Genomic DNA, 18356 nt, shown 5'->3' with positions numbered 1-18356 from the left:
GGCTTTCATTATTCTAGATTTCTCCCAATTTTCTTCCTTCCTTTCTTCCTTTGCTTATCTCCTTTCCTCCCTGTCTCTGTCTCTTCTTTCTATAGCCTTCTCCTCAGGCATCTCTTTTAATCTCAAATCTGCTTCTCCTTAGCCTCTAATCCAGAATCCTTAATTGAGCAACCTCTGTAGGGCCCGAACTGTGCGTGATCCTGGCTTGTGGTAGGCAGCCAGTAGACTTCCAATTAGCCTTTCTAAGCAGATGATTCCATATCTATACTTCCAAACCTTCCCTTTCACCTTAGGCTCTATCCTTCATGTCTAGTTATCTACTAGTTATTTTTTACCACAATTTTCCAATGTTTGAAACTTCCCTTCTGGGTCTATTCCTCTTCCTTTGTTCGGTATTTGTATTAAAATTACCATCATTCTGCTAGTCACCCACTCAAAAGCATGGTGTCATTCTTCCTTCTCTCTCGCCTCCCACATTGGATCATTTGCCAGATATTGCTCTTTTTGTCTCTGTGACTTCTTTTATCTGCCTCATCTTCTCTGTTCTCCTCTTTACTGCTTAGATTATAGTATTAGCCTTCCAAGGGTTTCCTTGCTTTTATATTTTTCTTGGAATCTATTGTATATACCACTGCCAGGTTTATCTTCCTGAAACAGAGCACTAGTCATGGCTATCAATTATGCTCAGAGCTCAACTTAGATGTCACATCCTTTAAAGTCTTTCCCAGAGTCCCCAGGTAGAGTTAGATACTTGTTTTTATATTTTTTTCTATAGCATTTCATATAGTTAATTTTGATGTTTATCATATTGTCCTAGAATTGGGTGGGCATGCCCTCAAGATTATGTATTTCTTAAAATTATATATATATGTACACACACACATTGTATGATTCCTTTTATATGAAGTTCAGAAATAGGCAAAAGTAATCTGTGGTATTAGACTCTAGGATAGTGATTACCTTAGGAGGAGGGGACTGGTAGTGATTAGATATGAGCACAAGGGGACTTCTGGAAATTCTGATAACATTCTGTTCCTGATATGTATTCTGTTTACACTGGTGTACTTTTGATTCTGTATGTATGTTATAATTCAATACAAATTTTAAATAAATGCTAAGTGAAAATAGCATGGAAATACAGAATAGGGACTGTGTCTATTTAACTTTATATCCCGATGCCTGGCACCTAGCAAGCTCACATAACAGATTGTGAGTGAATGAATGGAAGGAAAATTTCTTCTCAAAAAACTTTTTTATTTCCACTGGTAGTTAAGTTATAGTCTCAACATTTTTAGCCTGATATCCATTACCACCCATGACTTGGCCCAGCCTACTTCTCTAACCCTGAGGCCATATTGTATGGTCAGAAGTTGGGCCTTGGAATCAGCCAGAGATTGAGTTTGAAATATGGCTCCACCACTTACTAGCTATGTTATCTTAGACTTAAACAAGTTACCCAGTCTCTTAGAAAATTAGTTTTTTCATCTCTAAATAGGATATCATTTTCTTCCATGACTAGATATAGGTTAAATAAGATAATCTATGTAAAGCAGAGCCTGGTATATTGATAGCATTCAGTAAATGTTAATTTTCTTTTCTTTCCAACACATACCTTTTTCTCTTTTTTATATTTTTGCTCATCCTGTATTATCTGCCTTTTCTTCCTTTCAGTTTCCACATATCTAAATATTATTTATCCTCAATATCAAGTTCAGATACCACTTCTTTCACAGACCCTTCCCTGATTCCCTTCCAAACTAGCACCTTGAAAGCTGGAAATATTTTCTTCTCTCAAATTCTTACATCTCATCTGTGTTCTTATAATACATGCATATTAGTCACTCACTCTAACCTTTAGGAGTTGCTGAAGGGCTGCTCTCGCACTCCAGGCTCAAAGAAGAGATAGGCACTCTAATTGGGCTGTAATGCTAGAGGCAGGAGCCCTGTCAGCTGGAATAAACCAGGGCATGAAAAGGCAGGTTGAGAAAACTGCTTTGAGCTTTTGATATTCTTTTTAGTACCTCCTCTTAGGAGAAATTCATATATCCAGTCAAGGATTTGGAACAAGGGGTTAAATTGCAAATTGCTTGACCAGTTTTTTGAATTGGTCTAGCTCTCTCTCCTGGCTCATATAAGTTGAGTGCTTCCCTTTCTCCCCACTATGATTCCTTGTTACTCTGTCAGAAATCCCCAACTAAGGATGGGTCTCCCTTAGGTCTTTTTCTCCCCCTTTGAACATTAGCTAGCTTCATATAACTCAATGCCTCAAACCAGATACTCTTGAGTATATGGAGAATACTAAATGTTGGCTAAAGAGATATTTTGAAAAGCTTATATAATAGAAACAGACCCTACACGAGGAGAATTGTCTAGATTTGGGTTTACAACTGAAGGAGATATTTGATCAATATTAAGCCAGTTAGAACATAGTCTCCTTTTAGTACAAAAGGCTCACTTTTCCCATGAAATTCAAAATTTTTGATTCCCATTAGCAAATCCTTAGCATATGAGCCCTTGGCTTCCTCGGGGTATAGAGACTGGGACAGATGCAGTGCATTTTATGGATTGGACTGGAATATGTATAAGCAGACGTTAGTTCAGGATCAGCCTTAGTCCTAAATCTGGGTACTGTGACTTTTGACCAGCTTTATGTGAGAGGAGAGGTAACTTGTAGGCTGCTTTGATTATGAGTTTTTAATCATTTGGTTTTGGGATGGAAATGGGGCCACAGACTTTAGAGGTACCGGCTAGAAACCTAACGCTTTAGCTGGGCAGTTCTGAGGAATTTATCAGCTCTTTATGTTCAATTTTTTGCTAATAGGGATGGTGCTTGACCTGATTGTAGGACTGAAATTTGTCAGCAATTTGTGTCTCTTTAGGCCTGACTTGCAACTTGTCAGGTCTGATTTAGGCAGTGTAGCAGCTATGTCTTAGCACATCAGTAAAGTCAGCCATCTCTGCCAGGCTCATCACTCCCCTAGAGGGGCATGTTGTTCCTGAGGCAGGAAGGAGAATCATCTTCCATTGCCCATCATTCTCTGCTGCATAGACTTTTTGAGTAGTTTATGGAGGGCATAATTTTATAGGGGGGAAAAAGGTTTTTCTCAGCCACCAAAACAAATCATTTTCCTCATGAAACAGGTCCCAGCTGTGTGACCACATGTCCGCCTCTTCATTTTACTTCTGGCTTCACTTAGTGGTAGAGAAGGAACAGAGTCAAAGCTCTCTCCTGCGTAAGTGGACTTGGTTTCCACCTATCATTTCTACCCCGTATGTGTCATTGTCAACATTGGAAGATAAAGTAGGCCCCTGCTGATCCTGACCCAACCACTCTCTAGCAGTGACACCTGAAAAGGCAGGCCAGGTGTGGAGCAGGCACATTCTTTGCCTCCAGAACAGCAGTACCTGGTTCCAGGGAGACTTTGTACCAGAGGGGGAAATTGTGCTTGGTGAGTCCCTCCTCCAGAATCCTTGTGACACCACTCAGATCTTTAGCTGAGGATGAATTCTGTACGCCAGGTGGTCTTCTGACTTACCCATCCATTCAGTTCCCCTTCAGAGCTCCTACAGCTCGGAACCTTCCCACAACGCTGCGTGAGTGCCAGTGTCTCATATTGGATTTCCATCTCGACTCATCTGTCTCTAGGCAAAGATCTTTGTAAAGATCCAAATTGGGAGCCAGACCTTGAGATGCCTGTTCAGAGCATCTCACAGTTTCTGAATATATGCTTTTTCCTTCTTAACCTAATCTATTTTCCCAGTTCTGCCCAGCTAGTTCTTAAAGAGCCCTGCTTTGAGGAATCTTCCCAAGTGAGGTGGGTGCTTGTGCTATTTCTTACCTCTAAAAAAGCACCCCCATCCTTTTAGCCTGCCCAGGATTCCCAAGAGCCAGATCCACTGTGACCAGGAGGCTGCATTGTTGCGCACACAGCTCAGGAAACAGAAATTGTGTGTCTATCCCAAAAGGCTAGTTTACTGAGGAGGTCTGATAATCCTATGGTCATAGGATGTCTGCTACTCTGTGGGCCCTGTGAATGGTGGCAGAAGGAGTCGTACTTGTTTACCAGAGCTTACACCGACTGCTATTTCCCACTTATTCTCCTTCTTGGCTTTTGCTGAAACCTGGGGAAGCGGAAATATACAAAGATACTTACTGGTCAAAGTCATGACATGACTATAACTAGAGAGAAAAGATTTATTAAAGACATCTTCTGCTGTCTGAGCCGTTGTTTGTCTGGAAACTCCAACTGCTTAAGAAGATGTGTTCAGAGGCAGATGTACAAGGCAGGGTCACATTAGCCTCTGGTATTGCATCTAGAGGCCTCAGCCAGGTCCTGGAGCCACTGGTGGTGAGGCAGGAAGAAATAGCTTTCTTCTGGACATTGTCCTAGCTCTGAGGATCTTCCCCAGTCTTAAGGCTTGAACTTCTCAGTTTGGGAAGCCCAGATGCAAATCTAGTAATGACAGCTCTCTATTCTGGGCTCTTTATGAGTGGCTGCAGGATTGAGGAGGGAATTATGACTTAACCAGTCTTCCCCATATTTCTTGTTTTAAACCCTTTACTTTTTTCTCCAGGCTGAAGTATGGGAAGCTCCACAATACATTGGCTGTGACTTCCACAGAAATTTGACAGTTTTCAAGGTTTCTTTTTTCCTTTCTGTATTTAGATGTGGCTATAGTTGCACTGCCAACACTTATCTCTTCTGTCATCCAGCCAGCTCCTGACTGGGTTAGGAGGTATTTGCTCTGCTGTCAGCTTTGGCTGTATAATGAGGTGGATAGTTAAGAAATGGGTTGCTTAGCATGTCTTGGAATCTAACTTTTCTTCCTTGGTTGAGGGGGAAGCAATGTTATTGGAAGAAGGCAGTAGGGAGGCAAATATTGGCTCTGGAATAAACGCTTTCTCCTCAGGATCTTGGCTAAGCCAAGGAAATCATTCTTAATTTAAAAGCTTGTTTTATCTACCATATAGGGCTGCCTGTTCTGCAGTGACAGATTCCATGGTGGCCCCCATAGACTGACTACCTGATTCCTGTATAATAGGGCTGTGTTCTGTTGTGGATTGTCATGAGGAATGTTGCAGGGCAGCAGAAGTAGCAAAATTGGAGAGCCTAGTTTGGGTGAATCAAACTTGCCTATCTGCAGTTCGCCTCAGAAAGAGTGGATCTCTTCTCATTACGACAGGATCAGAGGAGGTAGACTAGGAGTGCTTCACTGGTTTGTTATTGGCTGATTGGAACTCTATATTGAGAATTCTTAAGTTCTCTGGGCTCATACTGTGTTTTTTCTTCTGTGGTTGCAGATCAGGAAGGGATGTCATGTATGTCATATATGTGGCTTATGTTTGTGGCTTATGTTCGGCATCATGTTGCAGTGAACAGCTTGAGTGCTCTTTGAAGATAAGAATATTCAATTTTCTGATGAGTACTAACCAGAATTGTTGAATTATTAGGAATTAGGGCTATGTGAGAGCCACCTGACTAGCAAGTCTCTAGGGAAACAAGGATGCTACCGGCAAAGGACTGGGAAGTTTAGGATCATGATACCAGGGCCTTAAACCTTAGACAGCTTTTGGTCAGTGTGATATCACTTTAGGTTACTTGGTTCCTAATTTTGGATTCTAAAACAATCTGTGGTCATGACTTGCGCAGTAGAGGGTCCAGCTCAGCCTACCCAGCAACACCTACTTCTCTCTAATCATTGCCTTGGTCTAGCCTAGAGGCATTCTTGTTTTCCAGTTGCTTCTCTTGTTGTGGCTGTTCAGGAAGAACTGGACTAGGTATCTAGTCTGAGAACATGATTCTATTTGATTTCTAACTGCACTTGGATACTTTACCTATTCAGCAAATGTAGACAGCAGATTGTATTCATATAAGATCCAACAATCTAAACAAAAACCTACCAATCAAACTAGCACTAGTCTCAGCAAAAGGGAAAACTCCCTTTATATTATGCTTTGGCAGTTTCTTGCTATGTTCTGTCTTTCCTCTGAAACTGGGAGCTCCTCAAAGAATAGGCCTCTTCCTGTGTCTTTATATCCTATAGCCCAGACATGAGAGAGGTGAATAGGCAGGGGAGAAGAGAGGAGGGGGGAGAAAAATGAGGGGAAGAAATGGGGGAGGGGAGAGAGTAAGATCTATATTTAGCGAGAGGGAGAGACACTCACCCAGGGTGTGTGAGTGAGCTTGCTGGTGAGGTCTGTGTGTGCGTGAGTGTGCTGGGGAAGGGGGTGTGTGCTCTAGGAATGTGTGAGGAGGGCTGGTGCCCTATGGGAGGTTGCAGGCAGGAAGCAGCTGGAGAGGAGGAGGAGCAGCAGCAGGAGCAGGGGAGCTGCCCTGCTTTCTGTCTCAGTCTCAAAGCCCGGAATCGATTGAGTCAGAATTCCACATCCAGTTGAAGTTTGGCTGCTATTGCTGAAGCAGGCTCGTCGTCGTCAGAATCCCCCTCAGCAGAGAGGTGTGGACCAGATTGGATTCCTAGATTTGTAGTCAGCAAGATTCCTGCCCAGCCTTTCAATGAGAGGATTTCTCTGCTGAGCATTGTTCCTATCGTCAACTTTGCACCGTGGAGCCAGCCAGCTGGGTGCAACTGAGAATAACAGCTCCTTGGCTCTGTTTGTTGGTTGGGCAAACAGCCGTGCTGTGGCATAGAAAGTTCATCCTGTGGCTTCTTTATCACACCACGGAGTGCTTCTGAATGGATTTCCTCTTACAGACAGCACTTGCATTTTAAAACTTGAGTATTTGTGGTTTTAATGTGTTGGTTTTTAACATTTCCTTAACTCTTCTTTTGGTTGAAGCAACAAGGTAAGTGGTTTCAAGTGTATGACTGACTGAACGATAAGAAGGGACAAAAGCGAAGCATTTGTGGGTGGGATAAGGAACAGCTACATTAATTATATAACTGCTTGAGCCAACTTGCTGGTGGGGGGTCATTATAATGAGTGAAAAATAGCATACTCAGCACTGAGGATAGAATCTTCATGTGCGCATGATTATGTGCTGATAATCTGACCATTCTTCCTTGGTATTCTTCTATATGTATATACTTAACCTGTCTACCCCTCTGGATGTATGCATACTTGTATACAAATAATCTGTTTTCTCCCTCTTGATATGTTCATATGTTTATAGCTAACATGTTCATTCCTCTCTGTATGTATATACATATAGACAACTCATTCATTCATCTTTTATGAATATACAAAAGTCATCTCTCCCTCCATGTTCATACAATATAGATAGATAGCTGTCTCTTTATCTTATGCATGTTTGCACATACTCAGTAACTTTCCTATTCTTGTGTATATTTCCTGTGCCTGTGTATACTTAAAACCTTTCCATTTTCTGTATACTGTCCTCTTGTCAAATGTATTAATTTTTTCCTCTTATGTGCGCAATGCCATATAAATAGAAAAGTCAATCTTGAGTTTTCTCAGTCTTGAGTATGTGCACACTTGCATAATAGATAATCTGTCCATTTGTGTCATGAATATGTGAAAAGAGCACTAACTTTATAGCTGAAGACCCCTTTTAAATCCTAGTCAAAGACCTTTTCTCTCCCACCTCACAGGGCTGTTGTGATGATAAAATAGGAATCATATAAGCGGTAATACTAAACAAAAATAATTATACTATTGTTATGTGTCCCTCTAGTGTGAATTGTGTAGGATAACATACCTTTGACACAGCTCCATTGAGATTATGCTCTTATCTGTGAGACAAGGGGAAGCTTCTGTTGAAGTAATTAGGTTTATCCTGTGGTTTTGCCCAGAGAATTGGGAAGAAGGAAGCTACAAAGTATTTAGAAAGGATCAGGTTGAGAGAGAGAAAAGGTCTCATCCTCTGCAGGTTGGGGTCTTAATATTTCATTCTTTGTGGCCTTGAAAAAGATGGAATCTATCACAAAATGGAAATAAGCTGCTTCTAGCTGGTATCAAAGTGATCAGGTAAAAGGATGAGTGAAAGAACAGAGTATTTCGCTGCCCCTGTGATGATAGTCTGCTCTTTGCAGGGAGCATCTGCTGTCAGGTTTTTTTTGTTTTTTTAATATTTTATTGATTTTATACAGAGAGGAAGGGAGAGAGATAGAGAGTTAGAAACATCGATGAGAGAGAGAGTCATCGATCAGCTGCCTCTTGCACACCCCCTACTGGGGATATGCCCGCAACCAAGGTACATGCCCTTGACCGGAATCGAACCCGGGACCCTTCAGTCCCCAAGCCTACGCTCTATCCATTGAGCCAAACCGGTCCCGGCATGCTGTCAGGTTTTTGAAGGCTCTCCAGAGTGTACCCTGCCCCATCCTTGACTGTGCTGTCCAATATGGTAGCTATTGGCCACATGTGACTGTTGAATACTTGTAGGGTGGCTGATCTAAATTGAGATGGGCTGTGAATGTAAGATACATACCAGACTTAAGTACTCACTGTGAAAAAAAGAATGCAAATATTAAAATTAAGAAAAATGCTATGATAGTCAAACAAAACTACTACTCCGTAGGCTTTACCTCAGTGTAGTTTCTCTAAAGGACTCTTCTAACATTTTCTAATTTTGTGTTTTGGTTCCTTTTACTCAGTGGCAAGATTTTTTGTTTGTTTGTTTATTTTGAGCACTGTATGTGCCAGGCACTGTTTTAGGTGCTAGGAAAACATCAACGAATAAAACAGAATGCCTGCTCTCATTCTAGGATAAAGAGGTAGGGGAGAGACCAATAATAAACAAGCAGGCAAATATATGATCAATTAGGTGGTAATGAGGTAATAAGTTCTATGAAGAAACTATTGCAGAGTAAAGCGATAGATATTGTGGATGTGTGTTTTGTTTTGTTTTGGGGGGGATGTGATTCCTTCTCCTGTTGCTTCTTCATTCTGTTCAGAAGAGCCATGAGGTAATAAGGAAAAAAGAGAGTGAGATAGTGCTTAAGAAGATATTATTTTGACACATGTTAAAGATAGTAAGGTAGACTTTATTCAGGGGGACTACTACATTAGGGTACTGTAATAGAGCACAGAGAATGAGCCTAACTCTGAATGCAAGGAAAAGTGGAAATTTATAGACAGGAGCAGGGGTGAGAGTAAATGGATGAAAATTACTAAGAGGAAATATCAGGAGAATAGGAGAGTCTAGTTAATCTGATTTGACAGGATTTTTGCTGGAGGTTGGGTAGGGTGGGAAATAAGGAATTTGGTCAGATATCAAATCAAAGGTGGGAGTTTTCACTAAACTGACCTAGGAAGATACTTGCTAAAATTGGACTAAACAGACCCCAAGGTCAGGTGCCTAGTTAGAAAGGGAACTCGGAACAACCTGTCTCAAGTTTGGTCAAAGGAGAGTCTTTGTCATGAGTATCAGGGTACATGTGTATTTATGGTTTGTTACACTCTTTGGATATAATAAACCTTGGTGCTGCTGAAAGGGAGGCCTGGACAGGGCACAGACTCCCCATCTCTCCTGTCACTCAGTCTTCATTCTGAGGTCCTCATATGCCAACTCCCTGAAGGCTGCCTCCTCTCTTGTGCTACTGTACATTACTCAAGGTTCTCTCTTGGATACAATGCTTGAGGTTTTCTTTCCTTTACAATGTCCAGCTTTTGGCCTATAAATGGGATTCCCCATAAAGCTGGTGAGGAGGGGTGATAAATCCTAAGAGCTACCGTTCTTTGACCTTGCTCTGTATTTTGATCTAGAGCATTCTTTTATTCCATTTGGTTAACCTCACGCTTCTTACCGTGACCCTGATCATTTTCTCTGATAAGATTCTCTGTAAGCATTGACTTTTTCTCAAAGGTTAGCATCCATTCCTGTGGGCCCCTACCTGTTGTGGCCCTAGAAATCCATTCCTCCCCTTGGCCCTGGTTAATAGCACATTAAAAAAAAAAGATTTTATTGATTTTTTACAGAGAGGAAAGGAGTGAGATAGAGAGCTAGAAACATCGATGAGAGAGAAACATCGACCAGCTGCCTCTTGCACACCCCCTACCGGGGATGTGCCCGCAACTAATGTACATGCCCTTGACCGGAATGGAACCCGGGACCCTTCAGTCCGCAGACCGACGCTCTACCGCTGAGCCAAACCGGTTTCGGCAATAGCACATTTTGTTAGAATGTTGTCCTGATAGGCCAACGTTGTGGGTTCGATCCCTAGTTAGGGCACATATAATAATCAATCAATGAATTCATAAATAAGTGGAACAACAAACCAATGTTCCCCTCTCAAATAAATAAAAGTTTAAAAATTAATTTCTTCTACTATATTAGCCATATAACATAATTGGTAAATGGCCCAGGAATATGTGACCCCTGGGGAGTAAGGGTTTCAGAGCTCTTGGCTTTCTGCCTTCAGAGCTTCACATAAAAAGAGAGGCTGCTTGATATGCACAGAGACCTGGCTGTTCCCAGAGGCTCCCCAGTTTTTTTCTCCAAGCCGGGATTTGGATCAGAAGCAATTTTACAAGGAATATTCACGTTTTAATCACACTTATTTGATAAATCAGAAAGTAGTAAAAGAATTAGCTCTTTCAGAAAACTGAAGGACGTTTGCTCCTTGACTTTGAGTAGGCTTTAAGGGGTTTACTCATTCCCTAGTACTTAGCTTTCTATCATTGGGGCTTTACTCCTTTTGATTAATTAATTTTTAAAAAAAATATATATATTTATATTGATTTCAGAGAGGAAGGGAGAGCGAGAGAGATATAGAAACATCGATGATGAGAGAAAAATCATTGATGAGCTGCCTCCTGCACGCCCCACATTGGGGATGGAGCCCATAACCCGGGCATGTGCCCTGACCAGGAATTGAACTGGGATCTCCTGGTTCATAGGCACTCAACTACTCAGTCACACCAGCCAGGCTCATTTTGTTTTGTTATGTTCCCTTTTCAAACACAGATATTCCTTGAAAGGTGTGCTTTATTTTTCTTAGCCTTAGACATTCTTTAGGGAAAGATTGCAGAAAGTATTATATTTGAGAGTATATGTATGAGATTTGGAGAGTGGATAGGCCAATAGGATAGAGCAGAATGACAGAACTGGGTAAGTAATAGAGGGAACTGAAGGGCCAGGTTTGAGCTGGGTCGACCCCAAGGCTTCCTTATCTCATAAGCTCAAATACTACTTGTCTGTGGCCTTCCCTGCCCAGGTTTTACTGGGCCTCTCTCTGCCTTCACATTATCCATCCCTGTAATTAAATGCTTGCTTTTATTTACTTTTTACATCTTCTGTTATAACATGTATTACCTTATTTTGTGCTTGTCTATATACCCATCTCCTGTTCTAAACCTTGATATATTACAGAACAGGAACTATGCCTTATATCCCTGGCACATAGCTTAGTGCCTGGCACATTGGTTGACTTTATTTAGAGATCAAATTGTCCTTCTTTACTTTGGCCCCTGTTATTTCATTTCTATGGACAGTAGTAGCAAAGAGAGAATGAAGAAGGGGATGGCCTTGAATTGGGTCTCCTGATCCTGAGGCTTGCTCCTTCAGTGCATCCTGGCTTTTGGTATCCTATTGGGTTCTGAGCAGAGTGGTTGATCCTCTGGGCATCACATTGGGCTCTGTCCCCTGCTTCAGAACTTAAATGTCTGAACAACTAATATTTCTTTTTGTGCCTTAAGGAAACCTGTATTCCCAGGAGGTGATTTTCAAGTTCAGAGTCATTTGCACCTGTGTGGCTGCCAGCAAGTATTGTAGGCACTGCACTCTTGGAGGGTTCACCTGGCGAGATGTGCAGGAAGTTAGGCCAACACTATCTATTCTAGAGTACTGATCTGAGGGGCAGAAGCAGATAGGCCCAGAGTTAATCTGGCCTGCACTGAAGCAACAACAGGTGAGTTAGCTTCATTTTTGTTTCTGAGCAAATGCCACATCTGGACCAAAGTGAGGCTGACTTGGACCTGGAAATGAGTTCTGAGCCTTACCAGAATTAGAAAGAAAAAACTTGCCTCCTATAGCTATTGCCCCTTACTCATACTTTCAATTTGTCCGAGGGAGGATGGCAAACCTGTTGTCACCTGAATGTTTTGCTTCTCCTTTTTCTTACCTTAAAAAAAAAAAAAAAAAAAGAAGAAGAAAGAAAAAGCTTCTAGAAGGAAGCAAGACTAACAAAGAATGTCACTTAATAGTTGGATTCCAGGCATTGCTGTAGATTACTAAAAGTGACTGGGAAAGGTAGGGAGCTGGGACTGGTAGGGAGCATGGTTCACTCAAATCATACAAATCATACTATTTAGACGGTTGCATGCTTGGCTTAGATATTAGTTTCCCTGCTTCTTTGTCTCAGGGACTTGTCATGTTATTAATAACTGTAGTTCTTTATTGTTTACCAATTACCAGTCTCACATTTTAGCTTTATAACATTCCTACTTTCCCCTTTACAGATAAGGAAACTAAGACACAGATAAGTCAAAGTTTAATCAAAGGTCGCAGGTGAGGGATGACCCAAACTTAAGTCTTCTGATTCTCAGCCTAGTAGCACTTCCTCATGGCATCATGTGGTCATACATGGAGCTTTCATCTTGGTTCAGTAAGCAATCTTTCTCCTTGAGACAAACTGGAAAGGCTAATTGCTAGCTCCAGCCCTTCTAGGGCCAAGGTGCTAATACCTTGCCCAGTTGGGGAGAAAAGAAAGGAGTGGCTTTAGAAATATAAATTTTGTACCTGTTGGAGGAGAAAAGGAATAATTTTACAAGTCAGTACTAGAATTGAGGGCTTTGCTGCTTAGGCAGCTGGACACTAAGCCACAAGACCCAGGAGTTCTTGTGAATATAGAGCAGCCCCTCTCTCACACACAGACTAGATTGAGTTGGCTAGATTAGGGGAGTGGCTGACCTCAGCCCCTTGAGACATTGGAGTAAAGGAATAATGCTTGAAAAGCAATAATTAGCCTGGCAGGTGCCCAGTGGATGAGCATCAACTCAGGAACCAGGAGGTCATGGTTCAATTCTTGGTTGGGACACATGCCTGAGTTATGGGCTTGATCCCCAGTAGGGGACATGCAGGAGGCAGCCAATCAATGATTCTCTCTCATCATTGATTTTTCTATCTCTTTCTCCCTCTCTATTCCTTTCTGAAATCAATAAAAAAAAATATTTTTTAAAATTAAAAAGCCCTACCCAGTTTGGCTCAGTGGATAGAGCACAGGGCCTGTGAACCAAAGGGTCCCGGATTTGGTTCCAGTCAAGGGCACATACCTTGGTTGTAGACTCTTCCTTGGCATGGGCCACAGTTGGGGCTCAGTCAGGAGGCAACCGATTGATGTTTCTCTCATATTGATGTTTCTCTCTGTCTTTCCCTCTTTCTTCTACTCTCCCTAAAAATCAATGGAAAAATATCCTCAGGTGAGGATTAACCAAAATAAAGAAAAAGAAAAAGAAAGGAAATAATTAGACCTTTCAAATGCCTTACAGGATGGGTAGAATTCCTGGATGAAGTAGAGTTTTTGGTGAGCTAGAGAGAAGGGAAGAAATGAAATGGGAATTAATCTAGTTTCTGTTTCTTGATTCTTGGCCTAGTTATTATTATTATTATTATTTTTAAAGTCAGCTTCATCTTTATCCCAAATCTTGTGACTCATCCTTCTAGTTCTTCCTAGTCTGGGAGGCATAGTGCTTTTAACTTTTAGGCCCATAGACCATAGATGATAGCCTTTCCTGAACATGAATTGCAGTGGGAACTGTTTTTTATTTGTTTGTTTGTTTGTTTTAATCCTCACCCAAGGATATTTTTTCCACTGGTTTTTCAGAGAGAGTGGAAGGGGGGGAGAGAGAGAGAGAAAGAGAGAGAGAGAGATATTATTGGTTGCCTCCTGCTCACACTTTGACTTGGGCTGGGATTGAACCTGCAATGAGGTACATGCCCTTGACTGGGAATTGAACCTACAACCCTTTGTCTGGGGGCCTGCACTCTAAACCCTGAGCAAATCTAGCCAGTGCAGTCAGTTTGTTTTTTTCACACGCTGTTTTCTATTTTTTAGGGTTAACTTGAGTACTGGAAAAATAATAAGAGGCAAGGGTTTAAAAGATTTAGAAATCTTGATCAAATCTAGAAACTGGGAAAACTATCTCTGGTTTTACCCTTCCCAAGGGAAACCCAGCAGAGCCAGAGTATTGGCAGTTCCACGTCTGCTTAGGCTCTCTGCTTTCCCCTTTGTACTTTCCACTCTGCTCCTTCCCTATATTGTACATTTCCAGTAAAAAGAGAATGAATGCCCACCTTATGTAAGGTAATAGTCATCTCAGTACAGGTGCCAATAGCTTAGGTTGTAGGGGCAAGACTGGTGGCAGGTCTGTCTTGACCTTTTTGGAGAACAGCAAAGCACTGTGGAGCCCTCTGTGATATAAACAACTCTCCACCTACCCTTCACAGGCCAATCAGAGGGCTAAAACAACCCCCTGTTACTCCAAGAAAATCACTTCCCCTGGTGCTCTGAAGAAAGCATTAGACCAGATGCTCTGTGGGTCAGGCAAGCCAAACCTGTGTATTGATTAGGCTGCACCAAAAACCTTAGAGACTATAAAATGGAGTTCAGAACTCCAGCTAAGCCTGAGCCTCTTTCATCCCACCTGTGAGCCCATCATATGTGTGCCTTTGGCCATCTGGCCCTCTAATCCAAACATGTAAATGCCTCCTGAGTCTGGGACAGTAAGTATGCCCACTGTGCTATCTTATTCTAGAACTAGGTATAGAAAACATCTTTTTTCCTCCCAAGTTTTAAATACTTACCATGGTCCTTTCTCCAGTTAAGGGTTGCCATCACTTTGTGCTGCAAGTTCTTGTGAGTATAGAGCATCAGCTCAGGTAGGAGTCAACCTGGAGTAGCTGAGCCATCACCAGAACAACCATCTAGGAAAAAAGAAAACTAACATTCTACATCTTGTCTTTGTTGTTCGTTCACTGTGTATGTGACTTGAGCTTTGGTAGTTAAGCCTCTATTTGTTCATTCCTGAGCCAGACCCTCATGTTGAATTTTATAAAGATTCAGTTACTCATTGATCTCACCCCCACCTACTTCCCATGAGTTTGTCTCAATCCTTGTGCCTTTGGGTGCTTGCCCAGAACAAAAGGGCTTGATTCAATCTTATATCAATACTCTGATGAAAAGCCAAGGAAAGAGAACTGATTGCCCATAGCCTTTACGGCCAGCATGGGGAGACAACTCAGGGTTGACTTCCACAGTCTTAGAGGGTAACATTCTTATTCCTGCTTGACAGTTTGATTCAGGTTAAAAGTATCCTGCTGCTTTCTGACCTGAGTGCACTATTTTCCTTTTTCACTAGCTGCAGGATAAGAGTCAAGCCTGGATCCCAAGGGCATGTGCCAGGTTTGGAGATCACACATGGGACCAATCCAGGCAACACTGTGGGCTAAGCCCAAGGCATCAGCCAGCAATTATTGCTAGAAGTAGCCTGAAAAGAGCAGGATAGGGTATTGCCTTCCAAGACAATCTCTAGTAAGCATCCTGATCAGAAATAAGAGGAAGAAACAGAGAATACCTCAAACCCAGAGGGAGAAAATGAAGCGATTGTTGCAAGAGTCAGAGGAAGAAATCATGGTCACCTTGGGACCCTCCTCCAGGATTTCCCCAGATAAAACTAAGGCAGAGACCATGTGTAACATCAAGAGCAAGTCCTCAGGACCTGCTGAATCCTTACCAGAGGACAGCTCCCTGCCCCCTTGCTGTGGGTCAACAGCCTCAGCCTTTGGTGGGGATAGAGACGGGGGCCTGGCCCAGTATAGCAGCTTTGAACAGGAGGCCAGCAGCCCGCTTCCTCTGGACGCCACAGCTTGTGCCTCGGGGTCTAGCTCTCAGGACCTCCCATCTGCCGGCATTACCACCAGCTGTCAAGAGCCCTCAGAAGGGAATCAAGCCAAGTTCCTTTTGTCCAGGGGCCAAGGCTGGAGCCTTGGACAGCAAGAACCTTTGGGGGATGTAGTGGACTATATAATCAGAGAGCTGCAAGGCATCAGTCGTCTCCAAACTGAGATTGCTGAGCTGCAGCAGCACTTGAGCCAAGTCCAGGGTTCGGTGGATGAAGTCTCTAACTGTGTAGACTCAGTCCTGAGTGAAATAGGCTCGCAGGTGGGCAGCAACTCCCTTGCCAAAGTGTGTGCAGGAGGAAAGGCCCAGGAGCCCCAGGCGGGAAGACTTCCTGAGGAAGCCATTCTGTATCTGTATGGACTTCCTGAGCAAGATGGGGAAAATACCTTGGAGCTGGTGCACAGCTTCTTGGCCAAGCATGTCTGTATTAATGGCATGCAGTGCAATAGATACATCAAAGAAGCTTATAGGGCAGGCAGTGCCCAGGCCCCCAGGCCTACTGTTGTGAAGCTTGCCCATGTAGAGCACAGAGACTTCATCCTGCAGAAATCCATACTCTTGCAAAGTGTAGGGGTCCGGATTGCCACCAAAGAAGAGCCAACCCGGCTACAGTGCTTTGGGGAATACAGTAAGCATTCCCCAAAGGAGTCTCTATCATTTTTGCAACAACAGCCTCAGGATCATAATTCAAGTTACTCAATCCCAGACAAACCAGTTCTTCATGTCGAAAGAGAAAATAGAGGACCCTTGAATGGAGTATATCAAATGAGGGCCCAGAATCAGCATAGCGAACCCTTGATCCTTGAGCAGCAAAGCCTTTGCTTCCCACCCAGGGACAATGTAGCAAAGCCAAGTGATTTGTCTAAGCCAGGGGCTGAAGGAAAAGGAACATCAGAAACATCCCAAGTCATTGGTGGCAGCTGTGGTGAACTGACAGAGAGAGAGGCTTCTCTGCCTGCCCTTCGTCAATTAGAGGAACCTTCCCTAGTGTTAATCTCAAAAGAGGGGGATTCTGGGAAATCCCAGGTTTTCAGACCGTGTAGTCAAGGACTTGAAGCATGTGAAGTAGCAAAAAGAGAAAACAACTACGACGATAAACGTGAGGACAGTAGCTGCCTGTCACTGTCTGGGTCGCTGAAGACAGAGGACAAGCTCCTGGCCTGTGAAGCCGGAATTGATATTTTGAGCTCAAAGCAGCTAGAGGACCTTTTGACAGACAAGTCCAGAAGGTTTGCAACTATGAGCTGTGACAGCATGATGGAGCAAATTATCATAAGGCCTGAGACTTTCAGTGGCATGGTTCCTATTGACTTGAATGAAGAGGAGCAGTGTGCTGCTCAAGTCCTTAAAGATGTCTTTGAAAAGTCCTCTTGTGGTGTGAGTGGCTCGCAGGAGGATGAAGATGTGGAAATTAAGTTTTATACAAGTAAACTGGGCCGAGCAATTCACCACTTTCGTTCAGCTCTGCAGGGAGTGTTTCAGAAGCTGGAGAACAGTGGGTCAGTCAGTCCTGAGGACCTGGAAAGCAATGAGAGTTGTTCCCAGTCAGAGAACAGTGATAGACTTCTTGGGACAACGAGTTCAGGGGGTGCCCAGGATTTCTCTGTGGAGAGCCCTGGCAGTCAGGGGAGTGAGAGCTTGCTCTCTGTGGTCTCTGGCCGAGTGGGCATCTCCACAAAGGGAGACCAAACCTCTCAGGATCCCGACAACTTCTCTCTGGCTTCTCATAACTCACCTCTTGCACATTCATTGCCAGGTTTGACTCTGGCTCCGGGTCAGGAAAGTGAAATGTGTTCCAAGCCTGAATCTCCCAAGCAGGGCAGACTAAGCTTAGAGCAAGTGTGTGCAGAGACCATCTACCTCAACAAGTGCATCAACAATTTTAAAAATGTTCTAAGAGAGAAAAAACTGAGGCAGAAAAAACTTCTGCATGATCTGGTCCAGAAGGCAAACCATCTCTCGGTAGAAGACACGCACCCAGGTATTCCGAGTCTCTGTTTAATGGGGCTGCAGCTGGTCATGGGCTCTCTGTGGCCAGCATAAGACCTAGCTTGGTGGTGAGTTTTACAAGATGAAGGGGGAGATTCACAGCTTGAATCATTCTGAATTACTTGAGTATAAATTTTAAACCAATCCTGTGGGAATTAAGAGTGAAAGAGGGTTCTAAAAGCAACAGGAAAGAAGTTCCTGTCCCTAAGGAACTTCCTATATAGCAATGGTGTATGTGAGTGTGTGGCTTTAGAAAGTACCTTTTCAAAAGAGGGAGGAACATTTGGGCAGAAGTAGTTTACAGCCGTAGAACTTTTAGGATAATTGAGAGTAAAGTAGGTGCAGAGTAAGAGGCAGGAATGGGGATGGGGTGTATTGACTCATAGGCACTAGAGGGACTAACACAACGCTGTGTTGCATTTAAAAATTATTCTTATTTCTTGCTGAGATAAGATTGCCATTTCCCCAAAGCTGATGGGGTTTCTGCACTTTGTAGGCCACTCTGGGAATTTCCATTATCCCCACCTGCCTCCTTCCTAGTTCTG

The 18356-nt window shown here is 42.9% G+C and overlaps 1 protein-coding gene across 9 annotated transcripts in view; it reads left to right on the top strand.

The window, feature by feature from the left end:
- UNC13B (unc-13 homolog B) overlaps nucleotides 1-18356 on the top strand; it is a 128085-nt gene that overhangs the window by 69596 nt on the left and 40133 nt on the right. For 2 of the 9 annotated variants that reach the window (XM_045580024.1, XM_036433450.2), the window contains exon 1: nucleotides 15281-17803. The exons of 6 other annotated variants lie outside the window; for them this stretch is intronic. In XM_045580024.1, the coding sequence (XP_045435980.1) occupies nucleotides 15517-17803 (2287 nt within the window). In that variant the 5' untranslated portion in view covers nucleotides 15281-15516. Of the gene's footprint in view, nucleotides 1-15280; nucleotides 17804-18356 lie in introns of those variants that run through there. One more of the 9 variants, XM_045580025.1, reaches the window with a different exon arrangement.

This window comes from Pipistrellus kuhlii, unplaced genomic scaffold, assembly GCF_014108245.1.
Source record: "Pipistrellus kuhlii isolate mPipKuh1 unplaced genomic scaffold, mPipKuh1.p scaffold_m20_p_12, whole genome shotgun sequence".
Taxonomy (NCBI): Eukaryota; Metazoa; Chordata; class Mammalia; order Chiroptera; family Vespertilionidae; genus Pipistrellus; species Pipistrellus kuhlii.
Note: the sequence above shows the minus strand (reverse complement) of the source record. Positions and strands in the feature narration are given on the sequence as shown.